The 20,278-nt window shown below is 39.9% G+C and overlaps 2 protein-coding genes across 2 annotated transcripts; both read right to left on the bottom strand.

Moving 5' to 3' along the window:
* On the bottom strand, positions 1 to 4,002 carry tmem147 (transmembrane protein 147). Its single transcript, XM_012859179.3, has 8 exons — positions 3,914 to 4,002; positions 3,264 to 3,366; positions 2,847 to 2,916; positions 2,362 to 2,427; positions 1,843 to 1,979; positions 1,673 to 1,757; positions 1,350 to 1,471; positions 1 to 521 (listed from the first exon to the last, which is right to left on the bottom strand). The coding sequence occupies exons 2-8, from the start codon at positions 3,338 to 3,340 to the stop codon at positions 401 to 403; spliced, it is 678 nt and encodes a 225-aa protein (XP_012714633.1). The 5' UTR covers positions 3,341 to 3,366; positions 3,914 to 4,002; the 3' UTR covers positions 1 to 400.
* A 3,957-nt stretch (positions 4,003 to 7,959) lies between these two features.
* Positions 7,960 to 16,146, bottom strand: LOC118557471 (macrophage mannose receptor 1-like). Its single transcript, XM_036127548.1, has 3 exons — positions 15,858 to 16,146; positions 8,270 to 8,585; positions 7,960 to 8,154 (listed from the first exon to the last, which is right to left on the bottom strand). The coding sequence occupies exons 1-3, from the start codon at positions 16,139 to 16,141 to the stop codon at positions 7,960 to 7,962; spliced, it is 795 nt and encodes a 264-aa protein (XP_035983441.1). The 5' UTR covers positions 16,142 to 16,146.
* Positions 16,147 to 20,278: the final 4,132 nt, after the last annotated feature.

Here is a 20,278-nt window from a genome sequence, read left to right as displayed (position 1 = left end):
AACAGAAAGAAGAAATGTGTTTTTTTTTATTAAGTGTCAATTCATTTGTAGTTACATTAATACAAAATTCACATTTTTAAAAACTAACACAAGCAAGTCCCACTGAAGAAGTCTCCTGATGTTGACGTCGGTCCTTTACCATCAAGTAATTGACTGAAAAGTAGAAAAACAAATTTGCCCTAAGAACGATCTTTTTTTCCTCATGGGCTCATAAGCAACAGTCACAACAAACGCGACGGACCGGTAGCTGTACCAGTGGGTGGATCGTGTCAGTCAACTCCAGCTAGCCAGCACCAATCATTCCTAAGCTGACTTCACAGGTCAGACTCAGACTTGTGAACATCTGTTGTGCCGTTTCAACGGAGACTGCTAAGCATCTGTAGTCGGTGCTGTGCTGTCTTCAGTTGCTGTGAACCAGCGTGACAAACAGGAAGAGTGAGCAGAGAGAGATGGCGCCAGTGAGCACGGCTTTCACCAGTAACACCGTCCAGCTGCCCAGCATGAAGATATGGACGAACAACCTGAGGACAGGAGAAAGAGGAGCGTTACTTAACTGACAGACCATTCAATTAGCTAAAATAGCTTTGACATTTAGATGGAAAATATAATAAAAACCAAAAACCAGCAGGACTTACTCATAAAAGGGGAAATCTATAGAGCAGTCACTGAGCAAATAACCCAACAGAAGTAATAAACCCTTGATTAAGTAGCTGTGTTTTTATTTTCTATCTTGTATTTGTGTTTCTTCAAGTCAAGTTAGGTGAGATGCAATGTGGTCTTATTTATCTGTCTGAAAAGGCAACACTTCGCTTTCAGAATACAAGTCAAGTAGAGAAAGCTACACTGCTTTATTTAGGAAAAAACATAAAAAAACTTTTTTTTAAAATCCATTAAATTGATAAATATGCAAAAATGAAACAATTTTAACAGTTACAGCCCACTAAATAATAATAATAATAATTAATAAGAAAAAGACCTTTAGAAACAGAATTCAATGCATTTCACAAATTGTTTCAAAATGAAGCTAAAGTTTTTACTAAAACATCTACTAGATAGTTGTCTACTTTACTTCCACCCCCGCTCATTCCAGTAACATTTCTATCTATAAGCTCAGAAAAGAAGGAGTAACCATGGTGAGGTGTGCACCAACAAGAAAACACTAAAGTCTTCAATTAAATTAAAAAATAATGTATTATTCCCAAAGGAAAATGAAACACTTGTAGTACATGAGCCTCTAAGTTTTTCAAAACTTTTAACCAAAAATCCTACTTTTGAAGATGATGCATTTGTCTTGCACCAATGAGAAATGCTAACATCATGCATGGTTTTACTGAGCAAACAGGACTTACTCTATTAAAAAGGCCTTGTATACACACAGAGCCAGGAGAACCGTAACAGGCAGCCTGAAGCTCTTAGGGAGGTCATATCGGGTGAACATCCACACAACAGCTGCCATAGCGATGTAGTGGACCTATACACACAAACACACACATTCATTTATACAAGTTCCATTAAAATATATATTTACGGTTCTGAGGGGGAAAAAACAAGTAATCTCATCTAAAAACTCAGAAACTAAAGTATGAGCGACATGAAACAGCAGCTATGGGTCATCAAAGGTTTGAAAGGAAAGAAACATGGAGAGGAGCGAACAGATAATACAGCTACACACCAAACTGATGTTGGAGTCGAAGCTCATCTGGATGTACTTCCAATCAAACTCGATTCCTCTGGCGCCAACCCAGAGAGGAAGAAACCTGAAGAGGCATCATGGGACACATGCAACAACATTTAGTGTTTTTACACACGGGGTTTCTTCACAGAAAGAGAGTCACAGCTCACCTCGACATCACTAGCTCTGCTGTGGCCCAGCCCATGGCAGCGACCATGATCTTATACTCTCCTTTGCCAGCGTTACGAGACATCACTAGATGGAGTCCTAACAGGTCAGCCAGGTCCACTGTGGACTTCATGAACTCCTGAGAAACAAATAATGAAATGTTCTATAAGACGTTGTGAGCTACCCTGTGGAGACCAGACAAAAGCCCCTTTCAGCTCATCCTCCGGTTCCATGGTCTACATGTGTTCTTAAAACTTTACGATCAAATGACACCCCGGTCCACCTGAGAAGGTAACAAACCCAAATCTTACACATTGTTCAAGCGAATCATGCTCCTCGTCGTTAGCTCAAGCCTCTTTTGGTTATGCAACTGCACCGACGTCACGTGATCTAAAAGTGTCCAGCGTGGCTTCTGATCTGGGCTGACTCTAATGATCTGATCCCTAATGGGGGCGTTTGTGGGGGTGCGTTTGCTGTGGAACAATGATCTGTTGGTTCAACAATAAACTATTACCACTCACCCCAACAAAGTCATAAACGCCGGCTCCTCCTTCCCACGTGGGGAAGAATGTAGCGAGAAACAACATCTGTAAGACAGAAGGATGACTTGATTACACCTTGTCAGACAGTCCCGTGATGGGATTTCTGTTGATGCTCAGAAACCATTAAAGTAATGAGGAAATTAGAGATGCACCAATTAACAGACCAGTCAAATCTTAGTGTTAAGGATCTACATTTTCTATCAAAGCCAGAGAGAAACAGTGGTTTCAGTAATGATAGCTGCAATAACCACACTAATTAGTAATAAAACAGTTATAAATCATTTAGTATAAATGATTAATCATCATAAACAGGAAGGCGAGGGAAAAAATATATTTTCAATACAGTTCTCTTAATCAGCAGATCAATGCTTTACAAAACCCAGATATTGGTAATCGAACTACAACAAAAAAAGAACAATCTGATTGGTGCATCTGATGATAACAGATAAGAAAAGTTTGTTTACTTTGCAAAGTTGGACAAAGAGGTACGTTGCTCCAGCCTGGACGCATCTCCAGAAGGCATTGTACTCCGAGCTGAAAAGGTGAAACAGGAACATAAGTTTCATTTAAAATGCACAAATATTTTCTCTTTACGGTGCACTGCTTTAAAAGAGGAGCACTGTTAACTGTGGCTGATTCAAGAGCACCTTAAAGGATTATAGGGCCCCTCTCCCAAAACCCAACCTTACTAAGAAGCTTATAAGAGAACCTATAGTCTCAGAGCATATGTTGCAGCTGAGGCTGAGGACAGCATGGACCAGGTTCCTACCAGTAAGAACCACAAACCATATATTTATTAATTTCCCAACTTTAATCAAGCCAGTTTTATGCGCTCAATCTGATTTGTTAGCACAACACTGAACAATTCCCCAGACACTCACAGGCCGCTGCACTTGTATGTGATAAAATAAGGGAAATAAGCCAGGGCAAAGCAGTTTCCAAAGTGAAAAAGTGTCATCGCGTCCGTTGATGATAATCAGCTTCCTGTAAGGAGGAAACAAAATAAACACAGAAGAAAATGTCAGATTAAACAGTTTAGTCTGTTAAAACAGAAAAAAAAACACCACATGTTCTCCTAGGCCACTTCTAGCGTTAAACCTCAGTGCAATAAATAATATAGAATAAATCAAAAGCTTTAAATGGAAATCATTCCTCAACAAATACAGTTTAAGCAAAGCCTGAGCGACAAGTTGCTTTGAACACTAGTTATAATCAACGCAACTCAACAAGACAATGACTTCAACCACTGACCTATCCACGGAATGTGTTTTAAAAAATGTATTTCAAGATTGTCTAAAAGGCTAACATACAAAAAAGGGGGCAGAGTGTTGCTAAAGTAAAACACGGTGTAATCTGGAAGCATCAGCTAGCTAAGCTAAGCTAACGTCACCCTCATCTCTGGGAACACGGAGCTCCGTAAATCTAACATCACATTTTCTCGGATAAAAAAACAACGCTTGTTTCATCCAGTAAACAATTAGACATGTCATACATGCACAGAAAAAAATAAAGATTTATTATATTCACTTACTGATATGGAATGGCTGATTAAACGCACCCCGCTGTACAGCTGAATGACAAGCGGAAGTCGACTGGTGTTACCCTAAAGTACATCCGACCACCCTAAATGTGTGCGGAGCAAAAATAACAGGTTCCGCTTGATTCTTCATCTGATTTGACCTCCGAGGCGTTCATTTTTAATATTTTTTAAATATTTGTCAACTTCTGGAGTGAGTTAGGGCTGAGCATGATCGAGTGTGTGACTGAGGTTTATACTATTAAGCAACGACATAAGCAAACATCAGTGGTGGGTGCATTCTATGTACATAATATTTTTGTCAACAAATTTCAACTATATATTTTAATAAGAATTTTAATAAAGATGCTTGGCACAATCAACAGGTATTACATTTGTGGTTCAGTGTCAAACAATAGTAAAGCCACAATATGAATGAGTTTTATTATTCTAAAGACTTAAGAAATGTCAGAAAAGTTGTGGTTGAAAATAGTTTCTGTCCTGTGGCAAGAATCACATTTTTGCACTTCTTTAAGTCGATTATCTCAACAAGAACTCGAATTATTTATTTACCAAAAATCTTATTTATTGGCTTATTATGTAGCCTGATGTTTTGCATTTGGAAATAAAAATGTGCCTTATGTGTAACAGCCGGGTGTGTCCTACTTCCCACAGACTTTTTTTCCATCTTTAATTTGCTCATGTTTATTACACATATACTCTGTTAAAGCTATATAATTGCATATGACTGAATATATGTTTTATTAAAAAGCTTTTTTATTAACTTTAAAATGATCAGAAGACTTTCTTTTCGTGTATGAATTCCAGACGTGTCATAGATTTTCATTGAATATGTCATGAGAAGTTGTTAAAATGTAATAATTTCATTTAAAACGTCACACAGAACATCATAAACATTGGCACATCATAAATAATACAACTCTTCCTCACACCTCTGTTGAAAATATTAAGGTTCTATACTCCAAAAGTGAAAAAAAGCTTCCCGTTTTCTTTCTTATGCATTTTTTGCACTAGATGAAGTTTCTTCTTTCTGGGCCGTCTCTGGTTGTCCACGTAGCTGTGTTATTTTTGGAAAGGTTGCCACAGTGCTCCGATGGGCTCTGGCAGCATCTCGTCGTGGTCCAACGTCGCTCATCAGACCTCAAACACTCCCCTACCACAAAATGCAATCCTGTCCAACTCTGATAGACGTGAGTCAAGATTCAAATAAACTTCTAAAAACAAGCAACAATAAACAAAATTCTTCTTCCACATTTTCAGTGCTGCTGTTACATAAGTTACGCGTTTTAGTGGCAGGAGAGAAGCTGCCATTCTCAGTTTATACCCGTGTACAGAAACGGTTTCAACTGGACACACCTCACCACCCATAGCTGACCAGTAACACCACTCCCTGTGTGCTGTTGGAGGGAAATAATCTCCCTAGTACAAACACTTAACAGTTTTAGTACTTACCACAGTTGATTCTTCACCTGATTTATCTCCACCTGTTTTAAAAAGAATAATCTCTTACAAACTGATAATATAACTAATCATTATAGAAGTGACATAATTTTAATCAGTTTGCTAATGCCACTTTGTTGATTTAACCTGGCAGGCCAGGCGGATAACGTGACTATTCAAGCAATACAGACAACCTATAACAACTTCTGCTGCTGACATGTCTAAAGCTAACCCTAAAGCTGACGCTAAAGCACTACTGCGTGTCTGAAGTTATGGAGACTGACGTTAAAGGCTCTAAAAATGTTCTGTCATCTCCAATTAAATATCCACTGCAACCAAAAACAATCAAGCCAGCCGAAAATGAAACGTCTAATGCTGAAACGACCTCGAAGCCCGTCTCTACTGCTGCAATTCTTGCAGCAGTTAATCCACTTCAGACACTGAATACCGACTTCAAGAAGTCATTAAAACAAAACACATTGGACATCACCAACATTACGAAGGCTGTGGATTTCAACTAAGAAGGAATAAAGGAATGAGAAACTGGAGAAGGAAGTGAGAGGTCTGAAGGAGACAAACATGAAGGTGGAGAACAGAGCAGCAGAGTTGGAGAGAAAAGCATCTGAGATGGAACGACACAAAAGAAGGTGGAACTTAAGACTGGTCTCAAGGAGATGCAAGATGAAAACACGTTCTTCTTTTCTCTATTGTTTTTTATTGCCAGCACTACTAATGCAAATGTTAATAAAGTACACTTTATTTCTAAAGCGTCATACATTTGAAACTTGTTAAAATGCCACATGAAGACAAAATATGGGCAAATGCAGTCATACAACATATGATAAAAACAGACAGTGTGACAGCAATTATATTTTATCTTTGGAGCATATTAAGTTATTCATAAACTCTATGTGATCAAAAAACTAGCAAGTATTTAGAGGAATATCAATACCAAGAAGTGAAGAAGACAGGCAACGTAAGAAATATAATAAACTGCTCAATCTCCTTTGATGCGGAGCTGTTTTTGGACTTCCCTATGTTGAGAGGATTTTATTTTCTAGATTGCGCGCAGCTCGTATTGCGCGTATTAGGAGAGCATATCAAGACAGACTTTATTGTGTAAATAAAACAAATTATGTCTAATCACCATATACTCAAGAGCAAAATGTGTACAAAATATTGAATAAAAGTTTGAACTTGGTCTGGCTGAGAGAAAAATAAGGTCTTGGCCTCCTGGTCCACCACTTGACCATCGTTCCAGGGTTGAAACACCAAGAGGATTCCCAAGGACATCAGGGAGAATATGATTAGTTCGGAACAAGGTGCAAGACTACAAGCAAAAAGCATCTACGGAGATGAAAACCAAAGAAATCTAAAATTATTAATTTCCTTCTGGCTGGAGCTCCATGGCTCCGACTTGTTCCTTCACTGTTGAGGATGCTCACAATGAAGGTGAGAGGATGAGACCAGAACTAAAGAGGCTTGATAATATTCTGAAAGCAGTTCGGAACCGATTTACCAAGAACGTTGTTGGTGATTTGCATAATGAACTGTAGATAGTGTTTATGTAACAAATTTAGGCCCGCTGATTACTTCCTCAACATAATTAGCTTCTTATATGTGTAAGGCCGCAGTTACCAGGGGTACATTGTCATTTTAGACCAATTTGTTTTATACCCAATATGAAATGGAAACAATTTTAAAAATTGTTTCACAGTTTCATTACAGCTATTCCCCGTATGGATGAATGAAAATCCGAAGGATAAAAAAAATCATGGCATTTACAATCGTCTGCTATGGTATGAGCCTTCGACTTTTTGCGCTGCTACTTTTTTTCTATTTCCTGGTTCAAAAAATGGATTGTAAGCAATGTTTGGTTGAATAGCTTCGAAAGAAGAGACCTTTTTCTCTTTTGATTATGCATCCTTCTCACTTTATAATTTCTACTATATATTATTTTCTCACCTCAAAGGTTTAAGGTATTTTCTATCAGGGAAAACGTGTTTAATGACAAAAATCAAACTTAAGGTTCATGACAGTTAAATCAGAAGGCTATCTGTGGCTGAATTGTTGACATTTCACAAATCTTTTTTTTTCAGTTTTAAACTTGCCTGGCTAGGGTCAATTTGGTTGTATTCAAATTTTTTGAATACAATCAAGTGAGTCCAAGTATGCTTAGTTCAGTACAAATGTACTAATTTAAACTGAACTGAATTGATTCCATCTGAAATACATTTAAATTAAATAAAATATCAATACCATAAAGTTACTTTAATAGAGTGTTTGTTTTTGGTAATGTTTCCAAATTTTATGTCATTGAATTGTGCAAAAGAAACATAATGGTCCAGATCAACGACAAAACAGGAAATAGATGTTGAATCAAATTGTGCCAATTTTTAAATTTGGAATTCAGACTCTCAATTGAAACAGACATATATTAGTCAGGAGCATTAAGGTCAGTTAAAGTCCATTTAACTGGTCAAAAATAGTGTTGTGCAAAATAGCACATACGGAGTGATACGCCGTTGCTCTCTCTCTCTCTCTCTCTCTCTCTCTCTCTCTCTCTCTCTCCATATATATATATATGCTCTGACCATCTATTAGTCTTCACAATAGCAGATGAAGTTCCTTCTCTCTGAGCAGTCTCTTGTGATCCATTTAGCTGTGTTCAATTTGGACAGCGAGCCACAGTGTTTCCAACGGCTAGGACAGCCTGCCGGCATTTCTTGGGGGTCCAGCGTCTCTCCATCGGACCACCACCACTCCCCTCCCAGAAAGCGCAAGCCTGTCCAAACCTGAAAGACACAGGTCAAAGTTTAAAATCCTCTAAATCCCCCAAATACTTATGGTCTACTTTACACTTGGTTTTAATTCTGTTGTTATTGCAAGAAATGACTAAAACTCTCAGACCTCCTCACTGGTGGCTCCGTAGATCCGGTCTCTCACATAGCTAATGTCAGATGATCTTGTAAGGCTCAGGAGGTCACATTTATCGGATTCTGTTGATAAATTCCTGCAGTGATTCAGTGCCTCCTCCCATGACTTGTTCTCGGTCACCAGCGTCAGATTATCATCATAGCAGACAAAGTGAAGCGTTTCAGAGCAATCTCTTCTGTACCACTTTTTATTTGAAGAACGGTAAGAGCCACAGCTGCCACCCTGGTTTTGTCCATTGGCCCAATTGTCGCTCTCTGAAACGGCCTCTCCTGTCAAGCCTTCACCAGTTCTGAAACAAACAAACAAACACACTACGTGACGGCTATGAGCAACATTTTATATCAAACAGAAGCACATCAAATGGAAACTCACTTTACATTGATCCACTTCCAGACCGACTGTTGCTCAGGATCTTCATGTAAACCAATCCAGACATCATCGAGGCCTTCTTCCTTCAACCGCGTAGTCAGCTGTTCTGGGTCTATTTTGTCCCAGGTAACCATGTCTATATGGTTATCCTGGCAGTACTGTCTTGCCTCGTCCCATGTAAGTTTCTCAGCAGGAAAGTAAATGGTTAGCTGGATCCTTTCTTCTAACCCTAACACAGCCATGGACAGAAGGAGTAGCAGAAGCTCAGAGCGCCCTTTCTTCCTCATGTTTAGTCCCGCTGTCATATCCAGTCAGATGTGTCAGTGGCTGAAGAGACACGTTCTCATTTTATAGCTGTGGACAGGGAAGTGCCAGCTGGACACCCCTCAGTGCAATCAGCTGACCAGTAACACCTCTTCTCTACCTGCTTTGCAGCTTTTAACAGAACGGGTTACATAATAACCTGCGCCTGAACATATTCTTTTCAAACCTGAGTTATCAATCTCATCCAGTTTAAAAAAAAAAAAAGCAATAATCTATAAACTGACATTGGAACTCGTCTTTTCAAAGTATCAGTTTGCCATTTAATTAAATTGCTTTTTCCTTTTAGCCACATTATTACAGCTCCATATATATTTATGAACTCCTCCCTTTTCTTCTGTGAATGTTTTAATCTGTTCATATGTAACATTTACTTAACTTTTCTTGAATTAAAGTTTTATTTAAAACAAAAATTATCCAAAGGTAGACATGCATGTTTCAGAAGGCTTCTTTCCTTAGGTGATTTATTCAAATTTTTCTCATTCACAAAGCTTGGCTGGTAGGTAAATTACCTAATTTGACATGCTAATTGGCCCCACCAGTGATGATTTATCTCTGTGTTCTTTGGGCCCTGTTCACTCAACAATGTTATCTAAAGAAAACAGAGCAGTCTGGTTGTGTTTTAACAGTTCATTGATACAAAAATGGCAAATGTTTCCTCTGACTATGGCACCATTTGAAAACAGGTTCCAAGCACAGGCCCGGCGTTAGGGGAACAAACAAGAGGGGGCACGACATGCACAATAGGGAAGCAAGTCCATAAGTCTACTAACAAAAAATGTTTTAAAAAGAAGAAAAAACTAGGTCACACATTAATTCTAATTTATTGTCCAGAAATAATACTAAATGTCAAATACATATCATTACGCACTATTGCAGGCATATTCTGAGCTTGTGTTTTTTTTTTACGAACAAACTTAAAACTTTAAATGTACATTTGCAACAACCAATAAGTAAAACAATTATTTTGTTTTAATTGTATTCCTCTCAAAGTGGTAACTCTTTTAACTTCGGCAGGGCAGCTTCGTGCATCTCTGCAGTTTTATTAAAGGGGGGGAAAAAACTGTTCAACCACCGACCGGATCGACCTGAAGTGACCGGCCTGTTGGGAATCCTCCCGAACCTCCCTGGCCACCTCGCCCCTTGGTTTGACTGACTTTAGCCACTAATTCCATTAGACAATTGCACTGTAGAGTGTTGCTGGTCCACTTGAGAGACCCAGAGGTGAACTGCCCCTCCCAGTGGTCTTTCCTCGTCTCATTTAGCCTACAGCCTGTCAGCCTCTGTTCAGTATGCAGGGCCTAAGCCTATTGTAACAATAAGCAAGGCGCATGCAGCTGTAAGGGGCACCAATGGGGTACCGCGCGCGAGCTATTTTTAGAAACACAACGTCACGATGACGTCACATCACGTGGTACGCAGTGGGGCAAACTCCGGAAACCCGCCGCTGTTTTGCTGTAAAAGAGACGTGCGTTAGCCTAGGTTTTACTCGTTAAAACGACTGCTTTTTCCAAATCTAAGACCATGGTTTTTAAACATTGTTGCTATGGAACGTGCAACAGCGACTCGAGTTACGCTGATCGGCCGCATATGAAGGATGTTTTCTTCAAGACTGCCAAGGAGAAATGTGTACGCTTGGCACACCGGGGCGGTCGGCCTACACAACAGTTCAACCCGGAAAAAGTTACCAAATTCAAGTACATATGTAGCAAGCATTTTGTCGGAGGAAAGGGCACAACCGAAGAACATCCTGACCCAATTCCAGCGACATCAAGTCAAGGTAAGAGTATTTTGGTGGCCGACATGTTAATAAAGTAGCGCCTGCTACCATGACAGCATATAGGCTATCATGGTAGCAGGCGCTAACATGATACCCTGCTACCAGGATAGCTTACTCAAAAACATTTCAAATGAGACAAACATTAAACATATACCCATTCCTGGACGGTGATTGCAAACAACAACAAAAAAAACGGCCGACGCTGCCATGATCGCCGCACGCTGCAATGGTGCAGCTCCCTCAGGTAACTGGAGAACAATTGGAGCTTTCACATGAAGTCGCCAATAACACAGAAAAAAACAAACAAAGCTTACCGTTTATCAACTCGGCCAGTTTTCCAGTCTTTTTAAGCCCTCGAACCTCAAGCCATCGTTTGAGTTGAACGTTGGTGTGTTCTTCGACAGTGCGACCAGTAAACCGTGTGCCTGGGACATCGTCTTGGGAAAGTTTAACGGCTGTAAAGTCTGTCAGATCGCTGGTTCTGTTGCGCTTGTAATAGCTGGGTTATCCGTGCGTTCTCTCCTGTATGCCCTACCTAAGCGGCAAAAGGGGCGTTGCTCTTGAGACGGTGACGTCACGTGCGCGGTACCCAATTCCTCACGCAGTTATATTATAGATAATGGAAACCCAGTTTTGGGGCTCAGACTATTTTTTATTTCTTTTTTTTTTAACCGCTCATGCTGCCTCCGTCGTTGAAAAAAGTGCCACCTGTTCGCCAGTGGCAAAAATTGCATATTATTATTTCAATTTTGAGGTGGCGGGACATATAATTTAAGCGGTGACCCCAGTAGTTCTGGGCCTGCGTGAGCCACATCTATTCTGAAAAGATGACAATGTACCTTAAACTCTCTCTGTAAACTGCATGCACCTCACTCTCACAAATAACAAAGATGGCGAAGCCAGTTTTACGTTCAAAGTGAGGTAAATATTGGCTTTGTTGTGGTTGTTTGAAGATATTAAAGGGATAAAAGAAACCTCGGACTCTTCCTTTCAAATGAGACCACTCTACACAGTGATGTGCCATCCCACATAAAGATCACTTCGAATGTGCGTAAATGTTTGTGTTTGGCACGCTGCAATGGTGCTGTGTTTACCTCACATGTTCTTTGTGCATGCCCAATGTTTTTTGAGTGATTCTGTGGCAGTGTCACAGCGCCACCAATGGACCCGGCATACCTACTACAGTCTTTTCAGTGGTGCTGTGTCCTCTCATGTGGATGCACATTTTTCGTTTACCGTGTCCATTTTTGTTTTGATGGGGGCTTAGTCTCCCTCCCTCAGCTACCTTGCCTGACATGGCTGCTCCACATCTTTCCTGATTATCCGTTTCTGGCACCACTTCTGTTCACCCTCTAAACTGCAGGCTTCTCCATCAGCGCACGGGGCTGCCACCTTCAGCCGTGGCGCCACTAATTAGGAGCCACCGCAGGTGTAACTGCTCAGACCTTGATAACCTGTGCAGCGTGGGTGCAGATGCAGAACCAGGGGAGGACGTCATGAGACTGCAGACATGGTTTTCACACGCAGGATCAGACAGAATCATTACAGAGTAAGAGTTCAGACAGTAGGTCCAGAACTTTGTAGACTGCTGTCAGCAGAACCACTTAATGTTAAATGCAGGTATAGCTGCAGCTGTCTGCGAGACTGACTACAACGCTTGGGGAAGCGGGAGGGGTCTCGCGGCTCCCTCAGGTAACTGGAGAACAATTGGAGCTTTCACATGAAGTCGCCAATAACACAGAAAAAGACATAAAGTTGCTTTTTTGAAAATGAAAAAAAATAAAAATAAATTGTTGGAGCAGGGGTTTAAAAGGTTGCTGGTAACAGCACCGCTGTGACAGAGACAGCATCAGTTTCTTTGGAAAATGAAAGAAAGGCATGATGGGTGTTGCTGTCTTTTCACTCTCAGAACTACAATCTGTGGGAGTTTAAGCCTGGCAGACACCTGAGTGAGCCATATGCATAAATGGCATTTATTTATGTTTTTTATTAAGAGTGACCCGTACCTTTGCGATCACTGAGCAGACCAGGCCGGGCCAGCGGGCCAGGCAACCAGCGGGAAAACTACCGGTGCTGCCAATGGTCAGTCCGTCCCTGGCTGTTTTTCCCCAAACAAAACTGAAAATTGATTCAGTATAATAAAAAAATTTCAATTCAAATGAAATATTATTTCTGTATTACACTATTTAATAAAATAATATTTCTAACCTTCTTGCCTCAGAAGACATTACGCCTCTAAAAACAAAGACCAGTGAAGTCGTAACGGCAGATGCTAGCTTTTTTCTGTTCTTCCACGCACATGCACAACACTGGTGTCATTTCAATTTGTCGCCACAGGGAGCAGGCATCAGAAGAAATCATGGCTGTAGAAGTTCCTGTGGTATTGCATTCAAATTTTCTGTATTCAAAATAGTTCTTGGGTTTGTCTCGGGACATCTGGCTACATGTAAAGCACTGAATTTGAATCTTCAGGAAACAGACTGATGAGTATATAATGTCAGTTTCATTTGCTTGTAAAATTGGAAACTTAAAACGTTCATTAAAAAAACACATACAGACCAAGTGTTGATTAAAATGACAAAGTTAGTGTTTAAACTTCAAATTAAATTAAACTAAATGTAATATGTATGGCTAATAAACTAAATCTAACTATATCATTTAAAATAAAAGTAAACAAATTACAGGACTGGAAGAGTTTATGGGCCAAAGGTAGATCCATCAAAAAGATGACATGAATGCTTACTCTCACTGCCGGGATCAAGTCACAACTATATAATTCCCAAGGATTAATATTGTAATATCACATCACATCATATAGCATAATAGATTTAAGTATGTTGGATTAAATACACAAGAGATAAAGCAAACAAGAAAATGGATGGATGGATGGATAGATGGATTAAATACCAAAGACTACATTAACTCATTATGCTTTAATGATTTATTGGACCCACTTACAGTATCTTCAGAATGGAACAATAATACATCCATATATTTCTAAAAATCAAGAATTACAAGTTTGGATAGGTTTTTTATAATCTGCACGGAGTACAAGTTCAACAACCCCAAAACATATATGTACCCCCCAACCCACTTACCTACCCCTGTTAAACCCAAGAGGTTCTGCCTGAACTAAGAACTGAAATAAATCAAGAATAGCGCCACAGATATCAGGTATAAATGAAAACTCTTGGTACCAGTGGAAATGTAAGACATGGTTTCAAAGTAAAGACAAAAATAAAACAACAACAAAGTGCAAGTAAAAGCATTGCTTAAAAATATATAGAAACAAAGATATTAAAGGGATAAAAGAAACAATTGTTTCAAACAGTTCAATAGTAAGATGAATTGATCAAGCACAGAACAGTGAAAATAGATTGGTAGAACTCTTCAATCATGAAAATGACCCAAAACATATTGTTAAGGCAAAAACAGAGTGGCCAAAGGAGGGGCCCTTAGGGCTGTGACATATGTTCACATCAATCCTGCATGTAGACAATTGATGCCTTTTTTAACTCAATGACATGCAAATCAATTTTTAACCTTCACCTTTTGTGTTTTTTTTTTTAGAAGTTATGGTTGATATTGTCTCTGTTTCTGTTAAAGCAAAACTAAAGGTCAATTTCTTCATGCGTAAGGAAAGCTAAAAAAAATAAATAAATCTGGGAAATTTTAAATCCAATAACTAATTTAAGTCTGCCGAGTTCAGTTTACATCTGTTTTTTAAGATCAATAAAAATAAGTTTGCTTCATTTTTAGTTCTGTTCAAATCAGTTTTTTCAGAAACTAGCTGTATGAAACTCCATCCATTGTCTTTATCTCCTATAGATAATGGATATAGGATCATGGAGGAATTATCTCCCCAAAACTTTAGGGGAGAAGTTGGGTACACCATGGACAGGTCCCCATCCATTACAAGACAACAGAGACACACAGGAGAAGCAAACATGCACACAGACGCTCACTCAAAAACAATTTAGAGAGAACAATTAACCTAGCATGCATGTTTGAGTAATGTGTGAAGAAGCCCCAGGCTGCCTGTTGAGAACCCACGCATACTGGAAGAACATGCAAAGTCCATGCAACACCCAGGCCAGGATTTAAACCAGGTTCTTATTGCTGCTAGGCAACATTGTTACCATACAAACGAAATTGAAAGGTAAAATTAAATGACACTAAACAAAGGGCATTTTGCATATTCCTCAAATTATAAGATTAGCCTATCACAATAAAATGCTATCTATGTAGAAAGCAAGCATGGAACCACACAGGTGAAGAGTGAACAGAGCTAAACCTTTTCTTCTTATTCGTCAGCATTTTCACAATAGCAGATGAAGTTCCTTCTCTCTGAGCAGTCTCTTGTGATCCATTTAGCTGTGTTCGATTTGGACAGGGAGCCACAGTGTTCCCAACGGCTAGGGCAGCCCGCCGGCATTTCTTGGGGGTCCAGCGTCTCTCCATCGGACCACCACCACTCCCCTCCCAGAAAGCGCAAGCCTGTCCAAACCTGAAAGACACAGGTCAAGGTTTAAAATCAAACTAAATCCCCCAAATACTTATGGTCTATTTTACACTTGTTTTTTTTATGTTGTTATTGCAAAAAGAACAAATGACTAAAACTCTCAGACCTCCTCACTGGTGGCTCCGTAGATCCGGTCTCTCACATAGCTAATGTGGAATGATCTGGTGAGGCTCAGGAGGTCACATTTATCAGATTCTGGTGATATATTCCTGCAGTGATTCAATGCCTCCTCCCATCTCTTGTTCTCGGTCACCAGCACCAGATTATCATCATAGCAGATAAAGCGAAGCATTTCAGAGCAATCTCTTCTGTACCACTTTCTTTTGGAATTGTAAGAGCCACAGCTGCCACCGTGTTGATTAGCCCAGTTATCGCTCTTTGAAACGTCCTCTCCTGTCAAGCCTTCACCAGTTCTGAAAGAAATAAACAACGCAAAGGTTTATCAACGACATTCTACATTTTTTTTTGTTCCATAGAGATAAAGACAGAAAGGATGAGAATGTTACCAGCAACATTTTATCATATGGAAATTTAATTTAAGACAAAGACTGCATCAATTGGAAACTCACTTTACATTGATCCACTTCCAGGCTGACTGTTGCTCAGGATCTTCGTGTAAACCAATCCAGACATCATCGAGGCCTTTTTCCTCCAACCACTTTGTCAGCAGTTCTGGGTCTATTTTGTCCCAGGTAACCATGTCTATATGGTTATCCTGGCAGTACTGTCTTGCCTCGTCCCATGTAAGTTTCTCAGCAGGAAAGTAAATGGTTAGCTGGATCCTTGCTTCTAACCCTAACACAGCCATGGACAGAAGGAGTAGCAGAAGCTCAGAGCGCCCTTTCTTCCTCATGTTTAGTCCCGCTGTCATATCAAGTCAGATGTGTCAGTGGCTAAAGAGACGTGTTCTCATTTTATAGCTGTGGACAGGTTAGTGCCAGCTGTCAATGCAATCAGCTGACCAGTAACTAGTAACTCCCACCTACTGATGAGATGTAACATGTGGACTACGCGTTGCAGCCATTAACAGAAGGATTTACATAATGTTCTGCACCTGAACACATTCCTTTGAAACTTGTGTTTTTCATCTAATCCAGTTAAAAAAGCAATAGTCATCTATAAATTGACAACAGAACTCATCTTTTCTGAGCAATTTTTTAAAATCACGTTGCCCTTCTTAAGTTCCTTTTCCCTTTTAGCCACTTTTTCACTGCTCTCTTTACTTTTCTGAATTCTCTGTAATTCTATGCTTTTTAACACATGTATTTGCTGAATGTTCAAATTAGCTTCAGTCAGCCTTGAGTAGCAAACATGACTTGTAATCTAGTTGGTTTCTTGGGAACATCAGTGGACAGATGAAGCATAAACAATTATCACACTAATTTAACTTTTCCTATATGGAAATTGTAGTCACAAAGAAACTGATCCAAATGCAGCCATGCACGTTTTAGAGGCTGCTTATTTTTTTTTTTAGGCAATTTATTCAAATTGTCCCCATTTACAAAGCTTGGCTCGTAGGAAAATCTGCCTCCAGCTAAATGACCCAACACAACGTCGCGATTTGCCCAGTCGGTGCTGATTTGTGTTTGTGCTCCTTAGTCTCAGGTATTTGAAATAATAAAAGCAGGGAAGGTGAGATGGAAATGCTAAATAAACAAATAAAACACACAAACACACACACAACTACAGCCATATTGTTGCCATATTTATTTTGAGGTTGGACTCTAGAATGAGTCATGAAACAATAATACATTTTGAGTGGGTCTTCAGCCATAAAACAAATCAACATTACACATGAGGTTGTTTATTTTGTTCCAGTGCTTTCATACGGATAGTTTGTCCATTTAAAGTAGCACTTGAAGATGGAGTTACATCTAATTTCAACCAAAATGTTGTTGTTTTTTATATGAAAACACAACTGATGCACTCATCAATCAGCAAGTTTTCCTTGACCGGTCCTGATTACTGCGACTTTATTTATTACTACTGCTCTGTGGGTCAAACGCTGCAAAGTTATGTTTTTAAAAGCTCTTTTACTGAAAATATGTTTCCATCTTTTAAGATATGGACCAGCTTTGGTGCTCTTTAATGCACTTTGCTATGGGGTCAGTAAAATCCCCCAAAATGTTAACCCAAGAGGAATTTCAGCAAGGTTTCCAAGAAATATCACAGGTGAAAAAGTAGTTATGGTAACTGTAATGGGAACCTTGTATGAGAGCACAGATGGGTTCTGGCCACAAGAGTGGGACTGAGGCAACTGAGAGAAACCAACTGGAAAGATTGACAGAATCAAGGAAACAGTAACCCAATAAAAATAAACACATACCAAGACAGCAAATCTATTACAAACAAAACAAAAACCTATGTAAAAAATAACATAATAATAATAATGCAAAACTTAAGGCAAAACTGTAAGATCCTAGTTGTCAATGCCCTGGGGTGTTTAAGGTTTGATTTTGAGGTTTGATTTTCTTTTGAGTTCATGTTTTCATTACATCCATGTTGTCTTGTTCTTCAGGTCTTCAGTTATTAGTTAATGCTTAGTGTTCAGCACTCAGTTTTTATTTGTTTTCTTAGTTAGTTTTAGAATTATTTCTGCTCTTCTTTGTTTTCCTTCATTGATAAAACCAAACAGGCTCGATTAGGAGGCAACTGAAATTTTCTGAAAAACTTTTTGTCACTGTCAGAGTGCAATTCTGCCTGCTGCACCCTGAGCCTTCCCAGCACCTTCCTTCTCTCGCCCAGCTCTCTCCACTCAGCCTAATCATCCACACCTGTTCAACCTTCAATCATCCTGGACTCATTCCACCTGCAAGCCTCCCTATATAAACTCACTCCAGTCAGCTCCTTACCGTCGGTCTGTCGTCAATCATCTCCTGCTTGCCAGTCAGAGATCTTCCCACGTCTGTCTGTCTGAGCCTCAACCTACCCACTTGTGCCAGTCTGAGATTTGACCACGGCAGTCTGCCAGAGTTCCTACGCCTGCACCTGTCTGCACCTCCAAGGACTCTCTCTGCTACGCTGCCGATCTCTCTGCTGTGCTGCTGGTTCTCCTGCTACCCCTGCGCTGTCTCACCTGCTCTGGAGGCTTCCTGGTTCCTGCAGCGTAGCACCCGCAGCTCTCCAGTACACTCTGGTCCTCAGCTCTCTCCAGTTCCCAAGCTCCTGCCATCTCCATCCTCCTGCTCCAGCCCAGTTACAGACTCTTGTTCTCTTCATCCACAACCCATCTCTCCTTCAATAAACTCTTAAAACTAAGCTCCGTGTGTGGCGTGTGTTCAGGTTCATCTGTGACAAATCCTGACCATCACCTATCCAGGAGTCTTTGTCAGTTCTGGCGGATTGCCCTTGAACAACGTGTAGTTGGGGTGCCGCTGTTTTTACAGTTTTTTACGATTGCTCAAGCATGATTTTGAAAACAGGACTCGGAATTTCAAAATACTCAACACTAAATTAGCACAACTACACACACGATACGCAGAAAGTCTCAGATCCTGTGCAAAATTAAACACTCTTGTAAAAACTATACACACGTTTCTAAAAAACATATTATACTACCATATGAAACACAAATTTCACAAAGCTTAATTCAGTTTGAACCAGTAACACACTACTATTAAACACAGCTCTTAGTGATTGGATTACTGCAAGCGAAGTACACAGAGAACGTGAAAATATACAACATGGTAAATTCACCAAGCACAACACAAAATCAGTACAGTAGACTATTGAATATATAATTTGTTTCACTTCAATTAACCAAAATCAGTCAACATAGACAATCAAACACTGTATGCTCAGAAAATAAACAAATAAAAATACTGTACTACCAGTACAGGTTAAAAGTACTGTAAAGTTAAACAAGAAAACAACAAAAAATCTGAATACCATAAATTACAGTATATACTACACGTCTTTGCCTCTTTGTCATCCCTGGAGGTTTGAAACTTTACTTGGATCTTATTGGTTTTTGTGGATTTTTGAAGTATCAGCAAATACAGCGGATGTCGGTAGCCATTTGGCCTTGATCAGGCTGCTGGCTGCATGACGCGCTTACTATGGCGGTGAACGGACAGTTCTGGAAGGTGAAGGAGCAGAGCCAAAAGCTGGCTGTGCTGGAACACAGACTGGCTTTAGTGGTTGAACTCAAGGATGTGATGGGATAAAATCTGGAAGTGAAGCGTGGAAAAGCCCAACAATTCGGAAAATTGGATTTACCATTTAGAGCCAGCAAAATACTTAATGCTGACAGGAAAGGCAGTGCAGCTTGCCCACTTAACAAATAACATGTTTGGATTATGCCCTCCCTATCTCTACTCCTGGACTGTTATGGAGGAGAATGCTCAGAAAAGCTCCCGGCTACCCCCCTTCCCCGCAAACACCTGTGGATGCTTTTTCTGAACTGTTGGCCGGCTGATAACAGCAAGGACAATGGCCTCTGGAGAGTATTCACGGAGATATTAACACTTTCACCCAAACAGTCACACTGACGCTCATAAAACTGATGAACTTACGTACACGTGACAGGTCTCAAATGTTCACCTTCTGCATATATGTGTCTTGTGTTATTTGTGCTTTTCGTGCAATGAGGGGGGATTTTTTTGTTGGTTGTTTGACTCTTTATTTGTGAGAGCATAAATTGTCAAGCATTTGTCTTTTTTTCTCCCTCCCCTTCCCCCATGTTGTTGTAATCTTCCTTCAACAGATAAGGGTAGCGCTTGTGGACAGTAGTGTCCTTGGCAGCACGGCCTCAGTGAACCGTCTCCCCCCTGAAATGTTTGTGATGTTTATGTTATGGTGATGGTACTGAAACAGCAATTTCCCTCTGGGATTATTAAAGTATATCTGATTCTGATTCTGATTGCTGGATCTGGCCAGATAAATGTCCTCGTTGGCAAGACAAGGTGGGAAGACCCATCTTGAATGATGGATCCATCCTTGCACAGCTGACATTTGACAACTTTAGTCCTCTTCCTCTTTGATGACGTTC

This window comes from Fundulus heteroclitus, chromosome 3 (assembly GCF_011125445.2).
Source record: "Fundulus heteroclitus isolate FHET01 chromosome 3, MU-UCD_Fhet_4.1, whole genome shotgun sequence".
NCBI classification, from domain to species: domain Eukaryota; kingdom Metazoa; phylum Chordata; class Actinopteri; order Cyprinodontiformes; family Fundulidae; genus Fundulus; species Fundulus heteroclitus.
This window is presented reverse-complemented; position numbering and strand designations above follow the sequence as displayed.

Bases quoted from the DNA above. Each gene is read 5' to 3' on its own strand.
- tmem147 (XM_012859179.3), bottom strand. From the start codon at position 3,340: ATGACACTTTTTCACTTTGGAAACTGCTTTGCCCTGGCTTATTTCCCT. The intron at 2,917-3,263 runs GTGAGTGTCTGG...TCACCTTTTCAG, and splicing joins ACATACAAGTGCAGCGGCCT to CTCGGAGTACAATGCCTTCT. The intron at 2,428-2,846 runs GTAAACAAACTT...TCTGTCTTACAG, and splicing joins TCTTTGTCCAACTTTGCAAA to ATGTTGTTTCTCGCTACATT.
- LOC118557471 (XM_036127548.1), bottom strand. From the start codon at position 16,141: ATGAGGAAGAAAGGGCGCTCTGAGCTTCTGCTACTCCTTCTGTCCATG. The intron at 8,586-15,857 runs GTGAGTTTCCAA...TGTTTGTTTCAG, and splicing joins TGGAAGTGGATCAATGTAAA to AACTGGTGAAGGCTTGACAG. The intron at 8,155-8,269 runs GTCTGAGAGTTT...TGTGTCTTTCAG, and splicing joins ACGGAGCCACCAGTGAGGAG to GTTTGGACAGGCTTGCGCTT.